This window comes from Peromyscus eremicus, unplaced genomic scaffold (genome assembly GCF_949786415.1).
Source record: "Peromyscus eremicus unplaced genomic scaffold, PerEre_H2_v1 PerEre#2#unplaced_230, whole genome shotgun sequence".
Classification (NCBI taxonomy): domain Eukaryota; kingdom Metazoa; phylum Chordata; class Mammalia; order Rodentia; family Cricetidae; genus Peromyscus; species Peromyscus eremicus.
The window spans coordinates 172,135-189,927 of NW_026734466.1; the positions used below are offsets into that span (position 1 = coordinate 172,135).

A 17,793-nucleotide genomic window follows, 5' to 3' on the forward strand; every position below is an offset into this window, starting at 1 on the left:
TTAAACTTTAGGCCATTTGTAGTTGCTTTATATATTTATGTATTTTTTTCTTTGTAACTATCTGCATGTTAGATGAGAACACTCTGACCTTCTAAGTGGCACATGCTTGCAGTTTATATTAAATCTCACACTTTCAAAATTACCTGAAGATTTAAAATATGAGATGATCATAACTGAGGAAAAGGGATTATGCAGTCTAGGCTAGCCTAGGCTACATAGACAAAGTGTGTCTCAAACAAACACACAGGCACATGCACCAGCAAATGCCATTGGCTGATAAGGAGCTAAGTTTAGTTGAGCAAGCTTATGGGTTATCTGTAGATTTAAGACTGTGTTGGTGATGTTCTAGCTATAACAACAGCAGAGAGGTGTAAACTATTAGCAAAATCAGATGACACATAAATACTATCATTTGAAGCAGGCAAATAAAAAGTTTTGAGGTGTGGGCATCCACAAAGTAGAATGGCAAATCAAGGTAGGAAGTTATTCTCTTTCTCTTGTAGGAGCTCAGAAGCTTTCATAGCATGGATGGGCTTTGGGTAGAGCTTAATTTATTGCTTTCATTCATTCTAGACTGTTTTCTGAAGAGTGATGTCTATTTCCTTGAGCTCTTTAATTTTCTTGCCAATGTGGATAAACATGGCACAAATCCAGCAGGGAGGTCCAGATGAAAAAGAAAAGACTACAGCATTGAAAGGTACATACTTCACTTACTTTTTCCAGGATAATTCCACTGTACACAGTGAAAGTGTAGAAATACTTAGGTCCTTTGTTCATTCCAGCTGTAAAGTAAGAATGTCAGTGCCTAAGCTATTTGCAAGTACTTATATGGCTTACAGCAACCATTACAATGCCTGCGATAAATTATAGACTCAAGATTTCACAGATATAAGACTTCTTAATGCTCTTCCTGCTTAAGGTCATCATTCAGTGGCAAAACAAACACTTTCAAGACTTATCAATCAAGATCAGTATCTTTACCATATTTTGCCTAGTGGAGTGTTACATAATCTAGCCTTCTTGTCTTCTGCTATTATGTTACCTGGGACTGAGGATATTTTGTGCAAGCCATTCCATATTAATACCTCACAAGGGATTTTTCTCAGTGTTGGGGAATTCTGAGTTTTAGATGTTTTTTGTGTTTCAATTCTGTCTAATATAATTTTATCTCTAGAGGAAGTTTATCACCCAGTTTGTACTTCTGCTGTTATGCTTAAAATTTTAAATGTCTCCCACAGCCCGTGTTGCTGTTTTGAAGACTTTGGAGCCTTTAGCAGGCAAGCTCTTCTGGTGGAAGAAGGTCACTAAGGATGGTCTTAAGGGCTGTTCCTACTCCTGGTTGTGGCATACTCTCTTAGTCCTCTACTCTGCTTCTGTATGAATAGCCCACTCTCATGGTGGACTGGGCTGTTCCTCTGTGCCTTCCTGACTGTGATGGGCTGAAATTTCCTAAAACTGTGAGCCCAAACACTCCTTTCTTCCTGAGGTTTCTGTCAGGTCTTTGGTCATAGCAGTCAGTGCAGCTATCTTGGCCTGTCTTTTACAAAGACCGTCTCAGGCAGAGTGGAATAAAGCAGCACGTTTTCTAGCTCACTTTCTATCATCTTGATCTTTCCTCTAGAGGTGATGTTCAAGAGAATAGTGGAACTAGTGCTTACCTACAGAAAACAAAATGACCAAGGTGATTGTTGGCTTTGAGTTTTCAGTCTTCTCAGCCAGAAAGCGGGTGATGGCTTAGATTAGTTTTGTAACAAGGGGATGATAAACAGTTCATACACTGATGTTAAGAGATAACATAATTTGCTGCCATATGTGGACATGAAATTATTTATATAGAAATAATATTTAATGTTGTAGTCCTAATTGAGATCGCCTGGGATAATAGTGGGACTAGAAAAGAGAGGTCTAAGGACTTACTTACCCTGGGCAGCTTAACCTTTAGAGTCACCCAGAAGAGGAGCAACTAGTGACAGAGACTAGAAGATCTTACCTAGAAGGTTATGTTGGGCTTCCGTCTAAATAGATTGTGTTCCTATCTTCTTTGATGTGAAAATTTGATTCTCAAAGTTGTGGCTCTAAATTATAATCTCCCAGGCAGTATATGAGCACAGGTTGATTTGAGGGGGGCAGTATCATAATGTTAAAGGAGTAGAGGTAGACCGTAGAGATAGAACTATCTGGATTCTAATTCAGACTTTTCCTTTTGCCCAACAATAGAAATAACAACCACTTTTATCTTTCTCCCAACAATAGGAATAACAATATTTATTATATGTAGGATTGTGCAGAGTGATGATAGCTTCATATTGGTGATACAGTTGACCTTAGGACAACATGGTTTTGAACCTCGTTGCCCTATTTATATGTCAGGTTTTTGGTCTTTGTTTTTGTTATTTGAGACAATTTGAAAATCTTTTCAGAGATTATGTATAATGATAGAAACACATTTTTTTTTAAAAAGTTAGGTTTATCATAATTGCACAGAATATATTTTGATAATAATCTACTTTATCATTTACTTCCATAAAATATATCAAAATATGTTATCATATATTGAAATTTATCAGAATTTATGCACGTAAGTACAGGGTATACATGGTACTAGTTTGTATCAAGAAAAATGTAAACAAATACAGACATGAAATGTTAAATCGTGTCATAAAATTAACTATTGTTCCCACTGTACTACCACGAAAGTTTTGTTTCTACTGTACTGTTACCATTGTGATGAATTCAAGTGTTTCAGGTGTCTACTTACAATGCCATGTAATTTAGCTCATCTCTGTGGTCTGTTGGGTTTCAGTATATTTTGTAAGTTTTTAGGCATGATTCTCAGTGTTTCCTGAATGCTTTTCAATGCATATAATACATATAACACAGATAAGATAGTTCACCACCATGGACAGTGGCACACAAGCAGGCCATCCTCCACATTGCTAGAGAGCTTGTGATGTTTTCCAAAAAAAAAATAAGAGTATAGAGGCCACAAATGTTACATGCTCTGAAGGAGTTCCAGTGTAGGGCAGTAGATAAGTTGTAAGCTGTAACAGTTACAGATGTGGTGTGCTGCCTACCACAGAGGAGCCATCTATAGAATAGATATCAGAGTGGGAGAACTGGGGAAAGAAAGGGTCCAAGAATGTCTTGGAGGCTCATTTCAGATGATGCTTGTTCTATTTCAGACAAGGGTCCCATCTTATTAAGTGGCCAGCATTAGTATCATCACAGCTTCACTTTAAGGCATGTGGTTTTGTGTATGTAGTGTATATGTATGTTCATGTAGATATGTGCATGTATGGAGGCCAAAGGTTGATGTTGAACATTCTCTACAATTACTCTACGCCTAATTTTTTTGAGACAAAGTCCTTCACTGAACTTGGAACTTTTTGATTTAACTGGTCTGGTAGCAAATGAAGCTGGGCTGATGTCTCTGTCCCCCAGTGCTGCAATTACAGACAGAAAGCACTTTAACAAGGGGACTCTCTCCCCAGACCTGTTTTTCTTGAGTTTTTAAAAAATAGAGACCAGTGAAACAAATACAGTTAGTCAGTCCATCCATTTAGACTTTGTCCCTTCAGGCTGAGCAGGGTAGCACTGAGTGAAAACTTGCCATATTGCCATCAAGTCTTGTAACAAGAAATGAATACGGTTCTAGGAATCAGAAACGAACCGATAATTGGTGTTGAAGACTTCGGTGCTTTTTTTATTTTGTGCAGTGACTGTAATTAAAATGTCTGTGTTATCTGTACAGCATGGAGTTTTTATTATTTTGACCCAAAGATGTCTCCTTTTGGCAATGATGATGATGGTGATTTTTTAAAATCTCTCTTTGTTTTAAGCCTGGTTTATTATCAACATCTTTAAAATATGAAAATTAGTTCATATCTGGGCAAGTTGATATTTTTTAAGAATTGCTTTTCTTTTTAAGATAGAATCTTAAATCTCAGTCAGGCTGTCCTTAAACTTGCTATGTCACCATGGATGTCCTTGATATTATACTTGATCTTATATAAAAGGTTGAGAAGCAATTAAGGATGACCCATGATACCTACTACCTCTACCTCCCCAGTGCTTGTATTAAAGGTAGTGTGTACAATTGTGCCCTGTTATTGTGGGTATTGTTTTATCTATCTATCTATCTATCTATCTATCTATCTATCTATCTATCTACTATCTATCTATTTGTGACAGGTCCTACTAAGTTGCTCAGGGTTGGTTTGAACTCAATGTGTAGTCTAGGATATCCTAGAACTTGCTTCAGCCTGTTGAATGCTGGGATTATAGGTTTATACCATCATCCCTGGCTAAGAACTTCCTTTTTAGTTAGTAAGGAAAATTTATAATTTGATTTTTTTCAAAAAAGCAAACAAATTGTAATTTCGCATTAACAAATTTTAAATAATTGAAAAATAAAGCTGTACTAAGATTTTCTACTGTGCCGGCAGGTCAGTGCCCCCAAGACTCATGCTGTTCAAGGCCCAACTGAATTAGAAAATAAATAAGGAAATGCATTATAAGGTAAATTTTAGAGCAAACTTCAAAGCTTGCAAATCATCTATATCCCTAGAATAGAAAATAGTTTTACTTTTGAATTTCTTCACTACTGGGCAATGATATGTAAACAGTGGATGGCGATCATTGACTTGTTCATTGTAGGATATTAGTCTTACATGGAAAGAATGCACATTCGAAGATAGTTTAATTTTTAATGAATAGAAGGTACTTCAGAATATGAAGTTTCTTAAGAATAATGTATATAATGAACTATCATATACACCCCTACTTCCCCTTCAAATGCTCATAAACTCTTCCCTAAACCTCTCCCTCCTAACTTCCTCTCTTTATAGTAGTTGGAAGGTTTCTCTAATACCACCTGGATGCATGGTCCTTCAGCCACTTATAAAATAATCATTTAGAGGCTTAATATTAATTGCCAATTGAATGGCCTATGGCAGGATTCTCACTAGCTAGCTCTTATAACTTAACCCATTTCTATTAATCTCTAAGTTGCCACATGGCCATAGCTTACTGGTACTTTCACATCTTGCTTCTTCTGGTGGTGGCTTGCAGTGTCTCTCTGCTTCTGCCTTTCTTCTTGACCTCTCCTTGGATTTCCTGCCTGCCTCTAAGCTGCCTTGCCATAGGCCAATGCAGCTTTATTTATCAGCCAATCAGAGCAACACATATTACAGTATACAGAAAGACATCCCACAGCACTTAATTATGTTTGGTTTGTGACAGCCCACTAAATCTAATCAGTGCTGCCCATATGCACATGCATGCTCAGTTTGGAAAGCCCAGTAGCCACACCCTCAGAGGAGAATGATTCTCCCTCTCTGGATAGCTATCAACTGCTGATAGCTCCTCACTAGTGGGCTAGGCCTGGGGATCATCTCCTTCTGTTCAGGAAATTTTGCTGGCTTGGTCTTATGTCAGTCTTGCGCAGGTAATCACAGCTGGTGTTCATGATTGTGAAAACCATGCTGCGTCCAGGAGACGGCATTTCACAGTGCTCCTCTCTACCAGCTCTTACATTTTTCTTCTGAGATGTTCCTAGAGCTTTAGTGGCAGGTGGGTGATTGTGGAAGATACACTGGATAACAGTGTAAATGTTTGAAAAAATTCAACAGTTTCTGACTGGGATGAAAAGTGGTGGAGAAACCGGAAGATATGGCATAATACTCTGGAAGGAAAGTTTAACTTAAGGTCAGTGACATGCTTCAGTGGGCAGAGACAGCTTTCTGTCAAGCATTATGGCATGATGTCAACTCCTGGGTTACACAGGGTAGAAGCAGAGAAGTCCTGAAAGTTGTCCTTGGACCTCCACATACACTGTGGCATCTCTTGCCCACCACGCAAGTACACACATACACTGTGGCATCTCTTGCCCACCACGCAGGTACACACATACACTGTGGTCTCTGTGTGTGAAAGTTTCACTTGATGGACTGTAATATTGGCAGTAGTGAAGATGGTGAGGATAGTGATTGCTGCCGTCAAAGGAAGGCTTTTTACTTATCAGCCAGTTCTGTCATTGCTTGGGGATAGTAGTGAAGACAGCTTTGTAGTGAATTCTTCACTTAAAAGATTACGTTTTCCATCATCCTGAGTGAGGTAACCCGGACTCAGAAAGACAAACATGGTATGTACTCACTCAGAGGAGGATACTAGATGTGGAACAAGGATGACTGGACTGCTACTCATATCACCAGGGAGGCTACTTGGAAAACAGGACCCCAAGAAAGACACGGGGATTGCCCAATGACGGAGAAATGGAAGAGATCTACATGAACAGCCTGGACATGAGTGGTGGTAATGAAGGGTGAGGATCGAGGGAAAGAGAGCTTGGGGGAGCGGGAGATCCCAGCTGGATCAAGAACAGAGAGGGAAAACGGAATAGGAGACCATGGTAAATGAAGACCACATGAGAATAGGAAGAAGCAAAGTGCTAGAGAGGCCCACAGAAGTCCACAAAGATACCCCCACAACAGACTGCTGGCAATGGTCAAGAGACAGCCCGAACTGACCTACTCTGGTGATAGGATGGCCAAACACCCTAATTGTCATGCTAGAAACCCTATCCAATGACTGAGGGAACTGGATGCAGAGATCCATGGCTAGGCCCCGGGTGGAGCTCCGGGAGTCCAATTAGCGAGAAAGAGGAGGGTTTATATGAGCAAGAATTGTTGAGACCAAGGTTGGATAAAGCACAGGGACAAATAGCCAAATGAATGGAAACAGATGTACTATGAACCAACGGCTGAGGGGCCCCCAACTGGATCAGGCCCTCTGAATAGGTGAGACAGTTGATTGGCTTGATCTGTTTGGGAGCCATCCAGGCAGTGGGACCGGGTCCTGTGCTCAATGCATGAGTTGGCTGTTTGAAACCTGGGGCTTATGCAGGGTCACTTGGCTCAGCCTGGGAGGAGAGGACTGGACCTGCCTGGACTGAGTCTACCAGGTTGATCTCAATCCTTGGGGGAGTCTTTGCCCTGGAGGAGATGGGAATAGGGGGTGAGCTGGGGGGAGAGGGGCGGGAGGGGGGAGAACAAGGGAATCCGTGGTTGATATGTAGAATTAAATTATATTGTAAAATAAATAAATAAATAAAATAATACAAAAGGCAAAAAAAAAAGAAGAAAAAAAAAGATTACGTTTTCCTTTTTCAAGTTTTATAGGATTATGATTTGTCTATCATCTATTATCCATTTGTTCGACTTCTTCTAGACTTCTGGAAATATGTTCTCTAGTCAATCATCTTTGTTTATCTTTTTCCAGTTTTCTAGGATTATGATTTGTCTATCATCTATTATCCATTTGTTCGACTTCTTCTGTACTTCTGGAAATATGTTCTCTAACCGATCCTCTTTGTTTATGTGAATCAATTTTGGTTTACTCCTCCTCTACTCTTACTGCCAGAATGCCTACATTTTGTGGTGATGCTTCCTGGACATTAGTAAACATTACTGCTAATTTATTATCATTATTTATAATAACCTTGATTTAAATTCAGTGACTTTACCTGCTGCTATTCCCAGCCTTATTGATGAAGACTTTGATCAAGAAATTTTTGTTGCTGGGCAGTGGTGGCGCAGGCCTTTAATCCTAGCACCTGGGAGGCAGAGGCAGGCAGATCTCTGTGAGTTTGAGGCCAGCCTGGGCTACAGAGTGAGATCCAGGACAGGCTCCAAAGCTACACAGAGAAACCCTGTCTTGAAAAACAAAACAAACAAACAAAAAAAATCAAAAGAATTTTTTTGTCTGCTAGTAGTCTTTACTTATTTATAATACCTTTTTTACTTTTTAAAATTCTAATATAATTACATCATTTCCCCCTCTTTCATTTTTTTCCCTCAGATTGCTTCCAAGCACACCTCCTGTGCATGGTTAAATTCGTGGCCTCCTTTTTGTAGGGTCTGAGGAAATGCTGAAGGAAGACCCCAGACTCAAATAGTATGCAAGAACAAAGAGCATTTAATATTCCAGCATGCATGGGTTGACACCTGTACAAAATGGTCATGATCCTGAGATGAGTGTCAGGTTCCTTTTAAACATAGCTAAGAGGAGTTTCAGGGTCAGTTAGGTCATCTTGAATATGATTGGTTAAATAAGCAGCAATTATATTAATATACTTTTAATTGGCTGAGGTTTAGTTTTATCATTTTTTGACACATCTGCACAAGCTTGGATGTGACTCAGAAGGGGCTGCTGGGTTCGTCCTTGAGACACTGTGTGGCTGACTTAGACCCTCTGTGTTTGTTCTCTCCCTCGACCCTGAATGTAAGGGTCTTGTAGATAGATGGTCCTTTGTTGGAAAAAACACCTGTTTGTTCTCAGAGAACTGGAACCTAAATTCAGTTGTGAAATTGGGAAAGTTTAAGTCTTTCATTTTTCTTTGTTTTACTCCCCACCCCCCCGACACATACACACCTAAATACATAAATACAGCCTGTTCAGTCTGTGTCATGTTTTCTGTGTGTATGTGATCCCAGGGCTGATCACTCCCAGTGATATATCTACTACACATTCTTGCACCGTCTTATCAGGGATCATTGCAGAAGTGGAGGCAGAAAGATTCTAAGAGCCACAGGAAGTTTGCTGTGAGATTGTGTCTCCTAGAAATGTCAGAGAGGCTGCATCTATGAGGATCTGCAAAATACCTGCCTGAACAAGACCCTGATGGGTGATGTTGTCTACAAGACCCCCCAAGAAAAGGACATCAAGGAGCATGCTGACTTGGAAGGAACAAAGTTCCTGGGGCCTCAACCCTAGGAGAAATGGTGTTTTCCAGGGGAGTCCCCTGCCCCCAAGTTGGTTATCCAGTAAGTTTTTTAATGTGAGGCTGCATATTATGGATCCAAGTCAAGCAGATTTTGCTAGTTTGGATTTGAAGTGTTCTGCCAAGTCCATGTGTCAAAGACTTGGTTTCAATTTTACATTATTGGAATATGGAAACATTAATAATAAGAGGCAGATCCTAGAGGAAGGTTTTAGTCATTGTGTGGTTTCCAGAAGGAGATTGTAAGACTCAGGTCTCCTCTTTTGCTTCCTGCCAACCATGAGGAAAACAGCTTCTTTTGCTTTCTACTTTTGCTGTGTATACTCTGCCCCCAGAGCACTGGGCCAACACTGTCAACTGAGACATTGGAACTGTGATCTAAAATAACAGTTTTCTCCTTTAAGTCATTTCAGATATTTAGTGATAGTACCGGAAATCTAACTACTGTAGCATCTTGCCCTGTGTCTCTGTGATCTGACCTGCTAACTGTTGGTGTTGTTCACAGGTCTGTGTCTCTGTGATCTGACTTTGTAGCTGTTGGTGTTGTTCACAGGTCTGTGTCTCTGATCTGACCTGTTAGCTGTTGGTGTTGTTCATGGATCTGTGTCTCTGTGATCTGACCTGTTAGCTGTTGGTGTTGTTCACAGGTCTGTGTCTCTGTGATCTGACCTGCTAGCTGTTGTTCACAGATCTGTGTCTCTGTGATCTGACCTGTTAGCTATTGGTGTTGTTCACAGATCTGTGTCTCTGTGATCTGACCTGTTAGCTGTTGGTGTTGTTCATGGATCTGTGTCTCTGTGATCTGACCTGTTAGCTGGTGGTGTTGTTCATGGATCTGTGTCTCTGTGATCTGACCTGCTAGCTGTTGGTATTCTTCATGGATAGAAAACTCTTATTTAGTCACCAGTCTGGAGTGGATAAGAAACATTCTGAAGTTGACCTAAAATCTGAAGCTCAGGCTTCAGGAATTGTACTGAGTGATTTTCAGATGGTAAGCCAGCCTTGCATTCCAGTGATGGGCTCTGTCTGGGCATGTCTCATTATCTTTTCACACACTGCAGAGACTGCTCTTAATTTTTTTCATGATTTTTATAACTTTCTTCATAACTTTGGCATCTGCTTTGATATGATAATATTGACTTCTTAAAATAGACTGGGAGGTGTTTTCTGTCTGTCCTTTGTGAAAATGGTATGGTTTCTTCTTTGTTTTTTTAACTGTCAGGTTTTGGTCTTTTTTTTTTTTTTTTTTTTTTTTTTTTGGTGGAGTGTTCTGAAGTTTTAATATGTTTATTGAGTAGATATAGGACTATTTGTGATATTTTGCGTTGGTTTTGTCAGATTGGATTGTTTAATAAGGACATTTTCCATGTTTACTGCAGTTGTTGAATTTATTGACATAACATTTATAACTTAAGTCCCCTGGAAGAACTAGTCTTTTTTTCTTCTTCCTGATGCTCTGCTGAGTGGATTATCACTAGATTTATAAAGATGTGATCTGTTTTTTCAAGGCTTAGGTTTTAACTGAATTTTCTTTTTATTTATTTATTTATTTATTTATCTATTTATTTATTATTTTTATGTGTTCTGGGATTATTATTTCACGTTTCTTACTTACATTTAATTTTGTTTCACATTTCTTCAAATGTTTAAGTAATGTCTTAGTTACTTTTTTATTTACCATGAAGACACTGTAACCAAGACAACTTATAGAAGAAAGCATCTAATTTGGGAGTCATGGTTCCAGAGGGTTTGAGTGCATGACCACCATTGCAGGGAGTGGGCAGCAGGCAGCGGGCAGCGGGCAGGGGCTGGAGCATGGGAGCTTAGAGCCTTATCTGAATTAGGAGGCAGAGAAGATTAACTGGGAATGGTGTTGGGTTTTGAAACCTCAAAGCCCAACACCAGGTGACACACCTCCTCCAACAAGGCCACACCTTCTCCTTCTTCCCAGACAGTTCCAGCAATTGGGGATCAAATATTCAAACATGGTAATCTGTGAAGGCCATTTTCATTCAAACCATCACATTCCACTCCCTGATCCCCATAGGCCTGTAGCAATATTAAAATACAGAATGTATTTAGTCCAACTTTAAAAGTTCCCATAGTTCTTCACTCTTAATACAGTTTAAAAGTCTAAGTCTTTCCCAAGACTTAAGGTAGTCTCTTAATTGTAACCTCATGTAAAATCAGAAAGCACATTACATACTTCTGGTATACAGTGGTGTAGAATATAGATTACTATTCCAAAAAGAGGAATAGAAACAGTGAGAAAATGCTGGACCAAAGCAAGACCCAAACCCAGCAGGCAGACTCCAACTCCTGTAACTTCATGTCTCATTTCAAGTTGCTTAGATGGCTTTGCCCTTCCAGCTTTGCTAACTTCTCTCTCTTGGGCTGGTCCCACACTCTGTATGAGGATTTCCCTGGCATATGTCCTACAGCTTCAGTACCTTCAACATCCTGGGATCTTCAACATCATCCAAGCTCAATTTTGACAGCTTTACACCATGAGCTTTCAGAGCCTATGTACATGTAACATGAACTCCCCTGCCACAAGCCTGGCCTCAGCAGCTTTCCTTAACTGCAGGGGATTATTCCATAACTCGTTATTCTTGGATCCCTCATAACACTAAAGCCACATGGTCAGTGTTGTAAAGTTTGGCTGCACGCCTGGCCCTTTCCTTGAATCACACTTGCATAAACTTTTCCTCGTAGATGCCTTTTCTCCTATTTGTTTTTATTTGGAGGACTGGATAAGCCAAAGGACACTTTATCCCACCACTTTCCATTATGATTGTAGTTGCTTTTGAGGAACAGAAAATCCCTTAGGCCTTTTCCTTTCATGAATTGCAGGGTTAGCTGGGTGGGTTCATTCCCTGAGGGCACCACTCCCTGCATTTCATTTAGCATCCTCCTCTCCTATGTCCTTCAGCACAGGCCTAGGCTCCAACATTAAACTTCCTGGTCTTTCACAGTTATAGCCCACTTCTTGACACCAACTTCTGTCTTAATTACCTACCTTTCTTTTTGAAAGCATTAAAATTTTTGAGATTATAATTTATTTATTATAATTTATTTACATTACTCCTTCCAATTTTCCCCTCAAAACTCTGCCATATTCTTCTCCCTGCTCTTCTTCAGATTCATGGCCTCCTTTTTCACTAACTGTTATTATATGCATGTGTGTGTGTGTGTGTGTGTGTGTGTGTGTATTACTAAATATAACTTGTTCAGTTCATATAATATTATATGTATGTTTTCAGTGGTTACCATTTGGTACTTACTTTTCTATTGTTGTGACAAAACATCATGACTGTTACGTCCAGATTGCGGGGACCCCCAAAAGACCACCATGGAGACAGAATCCCGTATGTAAAAGCAAAGAGCCTTTATTTCAAGGTCTGAGCTTGATCCCTGTGTCTGTCCAATGCAGCGGTGTGAGCAGAGAGCCCTGAGCCTAGGCAGGGTGGGGTTTTTATCAAAGCAGAGGTTGGGGTGAGGGGATTTCCAGGGTTCAGGACCCTGATTGACTGACATTTGTCTAGGGGTATCTGTAAAACAAAAACAGGTGTGTGCTAGACGCAGGGACATCTGGCCACCTTATCTAATGGTTGGAATGTTTGGGATATTCCCCATCCCTGGGTGGATCCCTGGGTGGGGTCACTTTATGGCTTTTCCTGGATCTGGGTGTTGCCTGCCAGTAAGCCTGTCACAGAAGCTGTGTCTGGGCCCCCAAGCATGTTATGGCAGCTGTGTGGTCAAGCTCTCTTGAGGCCCCTCCACAATGACCAGTGCAGCTTATAGAGGAAAAATTTTAATTTGGGACTCATTGTTCCATAGGGTTAAAAGCCATAACCATCATGGTAGGGTGTATGGCAACAGGCAAGGATGACACTAGAGAAGTAGCCGAGAGCTTACATGGGATCCACCAGTGAAGATGAGACAGAAAGAGCTACATTGACCTTTGAAACCTCCAAGTTCACTTCCAGTGACACACCTCTTTCAACAAGATCACACCTTCTAATCCTCCCCAAACAGTTCCACCAGTGTGGACCAAGTGTTCAAACATGCAAACCTCAGGGGGCTTTCTCATTCAGCCACTGCAGGTGATTTATTCAAGACTTCTTACTTGGGAAGACATGAGCCTGACTTGCTGCACTCTGAATTCTTCAGCCTTAGGAAGCAATATGCATTCATAGAAATTTCACTCACAAGTTTGAATTTTGATCATTTCTCTAGCTAGCTGTAATATGTATTATGTTAATAGTTGTCAGATGTTGTTTAGGCTTGTTTAAAGAGACTCTGGGAGTAAAGAAGACTTTCTTGTCTCAGACTCCAGCATTTCTATTTCAAGAGTGCTCCAAAACTTCTATCTCAGGGCAGACTGATCCCTAACTCTGTAATAGGCAGAAAAGAAAACAGCACACTACTAAGGTTTTAAAAACATTGCTACCTTTAGAACAGCTAGAAGGTAAACCATTTCCTGTCCAGGTTGCTGTTGTTTATCTTGTACCATAAAAACATCTCAGTGGGAATGAGGAGCCAGAAACTCAGCAATAGAGAGACTTAAGCATAACTGGCTCTTCCCCGTGGCTTTCTGCTGAATGCTGTAAGTGTGATTTGATGATGTCTTGCTATCTAATGCTTTCTATGTTGCTGCTTGGTATTTGTCCTTTTAGTTTCACTTGCTACATGCTTAAGAAACTCACTCATTTGAAATCAAAGTATGGTGTCAGAGACCACCCTCCAAGTGGAAGACCAGCATAATATGTGTGGTTCTAGGTGGCAGTACTGAGCTCAGCTCCCAGTCAGCCCTTGAACAACTGAACACCCAATGTTGTGTGGTGGACTGTGTTGCTGAGCTATGATGATTGAAGGTTTGATACAGTCAGGGCATTTTCAACTTAGGATGTTTTCAACTTGTGGTCAGTTTGTTGAGATGGACTTCATTGTAGGTTAAAGGGTATCTATATGAGAATTTAATGCCATTTCCCTGTGAACACTGTGTTAAATTCCATAAATTCTAGACAGTGCTCTGCTTCGGAGATATAGCCCAGCCTCGTAAATCCCATAGATTCTGATGTATTGTTTTTCATTTTCACTCAGATAGTACTTTGTAAAATTTGTGCAACTTTTTAAACTCAGAAGTTGCTTTAAAAATGTCATTTATGTTTAATAATTGAATTGGAGCTTGTATTGGAGTTTTCTAGCAGAACAGAAATAGTAGAATAAATCTATATATCATCTATCTGTCTATTTGTCCATCCATCCATCTACCCCCACATCCACCCATCTTGCTATCTCTGTCTGTCTGTCTGTCTATCTATCTTTTGGGTGTTTATGAGAATGACTTACTAGTCGTGGTCCAACTAGTCTAACAATGGCTGTCTACCAACAGAAAATCCCAGAATCTAGTAGTTGCTCAGTCCACGAGGCTGGAGATCTCAGCTGGTCTTCAGTATACATAGGAATCCCAAAGAAGTAGGTTCTAATGTCAGTGAAGAAATGAACTTGCCTGTGAGAGCAAGGGCAAGCAGGCAAAGCAAATTCTTCCTTCTTCAATGTCCCTATTATAGGTGGCCACCAGAAGATGTGGCCCATATTAAAGGTGGATCTTCCTACCTCAAAAGATCTGGATTAAAGGTGGGTCTTCCCACTTCAAATGATTTAATTAAAAAAAAAAAATCCTTCACAGGATTTTTAGTTAATTCCAGGTGTAGTCCACAGGGGTGGCTCATGGGGTGGTCAATGAGTAGAGTTGCTTATACACAGGCCTATTTATCTGGATCCCACAAGGTGGCAGGAGAGAACTACTTGAGAGAGTTGTCCTCTGACCCCTGCACACTTGCCTCTATTGGTGTGCTCTCTCAGGCTTCCCTACCTTCCGAGAAGTCCTCCTTTTTTCTTGTTCTCTCCCTTCCTACCTCCTTCCTGTCTCCCCCACTAAGTAAGTTAAAAAAAAATAACAGTTGTTTATTTATTTATTTATTGTTTGTTTGTTTGTTTGACTCAGGGTCTCACTGTGTAGCCCTGCTGGCTTGGATCTTATTATGTAAACCAGCTGCCCTTGAACTCACAAAGAGTTCCCCTGCCTCTGCTTCTGTTGGAATTAAAAGAGTGCACTATCATGTCCAGCTCACAATTGGATATTTTTGCAAGAGATTTTCTTCATTGAATTTTAGATTATTGTTATTGTGGTTGAAGACTTGGTTTATATGATTTCAATCCTTTAAAATTCCCTGGGCTTATTTTATGGCCTGGAATATCATCTATTTTTGTGACTGTTTCCTGTGCCCTTTACAGAGGTATTGAATTGCCTAAAGCATGCCTATTCATTAGATCGTGGTTCAGGTCTTGTTTAGGCAGCCATACTATTGAGGTTTTGTGAATGAAGTTTTCCTGTCATTTCTGGGAGACATAATGTCATAGCAGTCTTTCTGGTCCTCTGGCTCTTAGAATCTTTTTGCCCCTTTTCCTGGACATTCCCCGAGCCTTAGGTGCAGGAGCTGTGTTGTAGTTCTGTCCTTTATTGCTGGGCTCCACATGATCTGTTGATCTTTGCATTATGGCCTATTGTGGTATTCTGTAAAGAGAAGCCTCTTTGATGATGGACGAGAGCTACACTTATCTGTGGGTGTAAGGTTTAGAATGCAGTTGGGTCTAGTAAGGTGGCGGTAGTAGGTTCACTTCTAAGATTTATGACCCCACTAGCCCCAGGTAGTTGACTGAGTTTCCAGTGACTGCTGAGAGAGGGTGAATTAGCATTTCCCAGAGATGAGCTCATTAATTGGCTATCCAGTACCAAGTGGTTAGCCATGAAATCCTGTGCACACAAGCCATACTAAGTGGCTCAGATGTATTTATATATTTATGTATTGATATATGTAACCACAATAAGAAAGAGACAGGGAGTGAGAGAGTGAGATGGAAAGGGTTAGAGGGAGGGGACATAGGAGAGGTTGGAGGGAAGATAGGGAAAGGTGCAAGTGATGTAATTATATTGTAATTTAAAATGTAGTCAAAATAAATAATGAATACTTGAAGCATAAAAAGATGTTAAATGGCTATTTAGTGGATTATGTAAAAGTGAATTAGGTCGAATTGATACTTTTAAGTCTTTTATGCCTTTATCTGTTTTCTGTGTTCTTACTCTATTCAGTAATATGAAAAGGCATTGGAACCTCCAGCTTTTACTATGGACTTTTTTTTCTTTCAGGTTGTTTTAGTTTGTTCTTTTTTTTTCCCACCATTTTCACTTGGTACAGATACATTTAAGATTGTTACACGCTGCTGAAGAATTTACTCTTCCTCATTATGACATACATGTCTCTAGTTCTCTTATGTGTTTGGATTTTTACCTCCTTGGAGTGTACCTTTTTAGTAGTAATATGGCAACTACAGATTAAATTTTGATTAGTGTTTATATATGTTAGCATTTCTAGTCCCTTGACTTTTAATTTTCTTTGTCTTTATGTGTCGCTATCATATATGTGACTCTTGCATTTTGTTGTGAAATTGCTTTTTATTTGGGGTGTTTAGGACATTTATTTATGTGTATTTATGTGTCTGTAACTGTGTATATTGTTTCCTTTTATTGTACTGGTGTACCATCTGTTCTCCATTTGGCTTGTGCTTTTTTCCTGCTTTCACTTGACTTGCTCTTTTTTTTTTTAAAGAAGTTGACTTTTAGAGCAATTTTAGAGTTATAAAAATTGAGGAACAATTTAGTCAAGGTTTTCCAGAGAAGCAAAAGGAATAGAATTTTATACCCACAGAGTTATGTATCACTTAAGACCAGGAAATGTGTTGTTAGGCAGTTCCATGGTTGTGTGAACATCAGAATGTATATAAACAAATCTATATGGTATAGCCTACTCCATACTTATTGTTTATGGTATGGACTGGTACATATGGGGGTCTATGTTTGAAGTGATATAGTGATGACTCAATATGTATGTGTACATATATGTGCATATGTATATGTACATTACATGGAGGGGAAGTGAGGAGAATGAGATGGTGTAGCTAGAGATTTCCTGCCTGGCCCACAGTCAGGACAAATCTCTATCACCTGCCAGTCCCACAGCCGCTCAAACCCGACCAAGTAAACACAGAGACTTAAATTGGTTACAAACTGTATGGCCGTGGCAGGCTTCTTGCTAACTGTTCTTACAGCTTAAATTAATCCATTTCTATTAATCTATACCTTGCCACATGGCTCGTGGCTTACCGGCATCTTCACAAGCTGTTTCTCATCGTGGCGGCTGGCAGTGTCTCTCCCACTCAGCCTTCCACTTCCCAGCTTTATTCTCCTCCTTGCCCCGCCTATACTTCCTGCCTAGCCAACGGCCAATCAGTGTTTTATTGATTAATTAGCAACACATTTGCCATACATCCCACAGCAAGATGGGGAGGGAAAGAGAGATGGGGAGAGGGGAACAGAATGAGAGTGTAGAGCACCATGGTAGCTTGAAATTCAGATAAAAGTTGATAATACAGCCTTGAATCTGAATTCACAAGAAAGCCTTCATTTGGATATAGTTCACTTACGTTATTGATCCCAAATTTATGGATTAAAAGGATACATCTAACCAGGCAACTGTGGTGCATGCCTTTAATCCCAGCACTCGGGAGGCAGAGGTAGGCAGATCTCTGTGAGTTTAAGGCCAGCCAGGTCTATAAATCGAGTTCTAGGTCAGCCAGGGATGTTACATAGAGAAACCTTGTCATGAAAAATGAAAAAAAGAAAAACCAAAAAGGTACAGCTAAAAATATCTTTATGGTAATGTTTAGAATAGTGTTTGATCAAACACCTGGCTCTCATAGATTGACACATAAAATTAGTTCTTATAAGCAGATAATAGAGTTGCCATGTCTAGCATCTCTCTGGCACACAATTTTCCCTATTATTAATGTCTGGCATTGCTTTTGCACACTTGTAGAATTTATGTATCAGTGGTCTACATTGTTAGAGTTCATGACATTACTGCAGTTTATTTTAATTTGTTTAATGT

General features: G+C 39.9%; 1 protein-coding gene across 1 annotated transcript in view; it reads left to right on the forward strand.

The window, feature by feature from the left end:
* The window catches only part of LOC131901718 (cotranscriptional regulator FAM172A-like), a 26,247-nt gene continuing 8,454 nt past the window's right edge, over positions 1 to 17,793 (forward strand). The window contains exon 1 of the mRNA XM_059252813.1: positions 1 to 697. Within this exon, the coding sequence (XP_059108796.1) occupies positions 592 to 697 (106 nt within the window). The 5' untranslated portion in view covers positions 1 to 591. The remainder of the gene's footprint in view (positions 698 to 17,793) is intronic.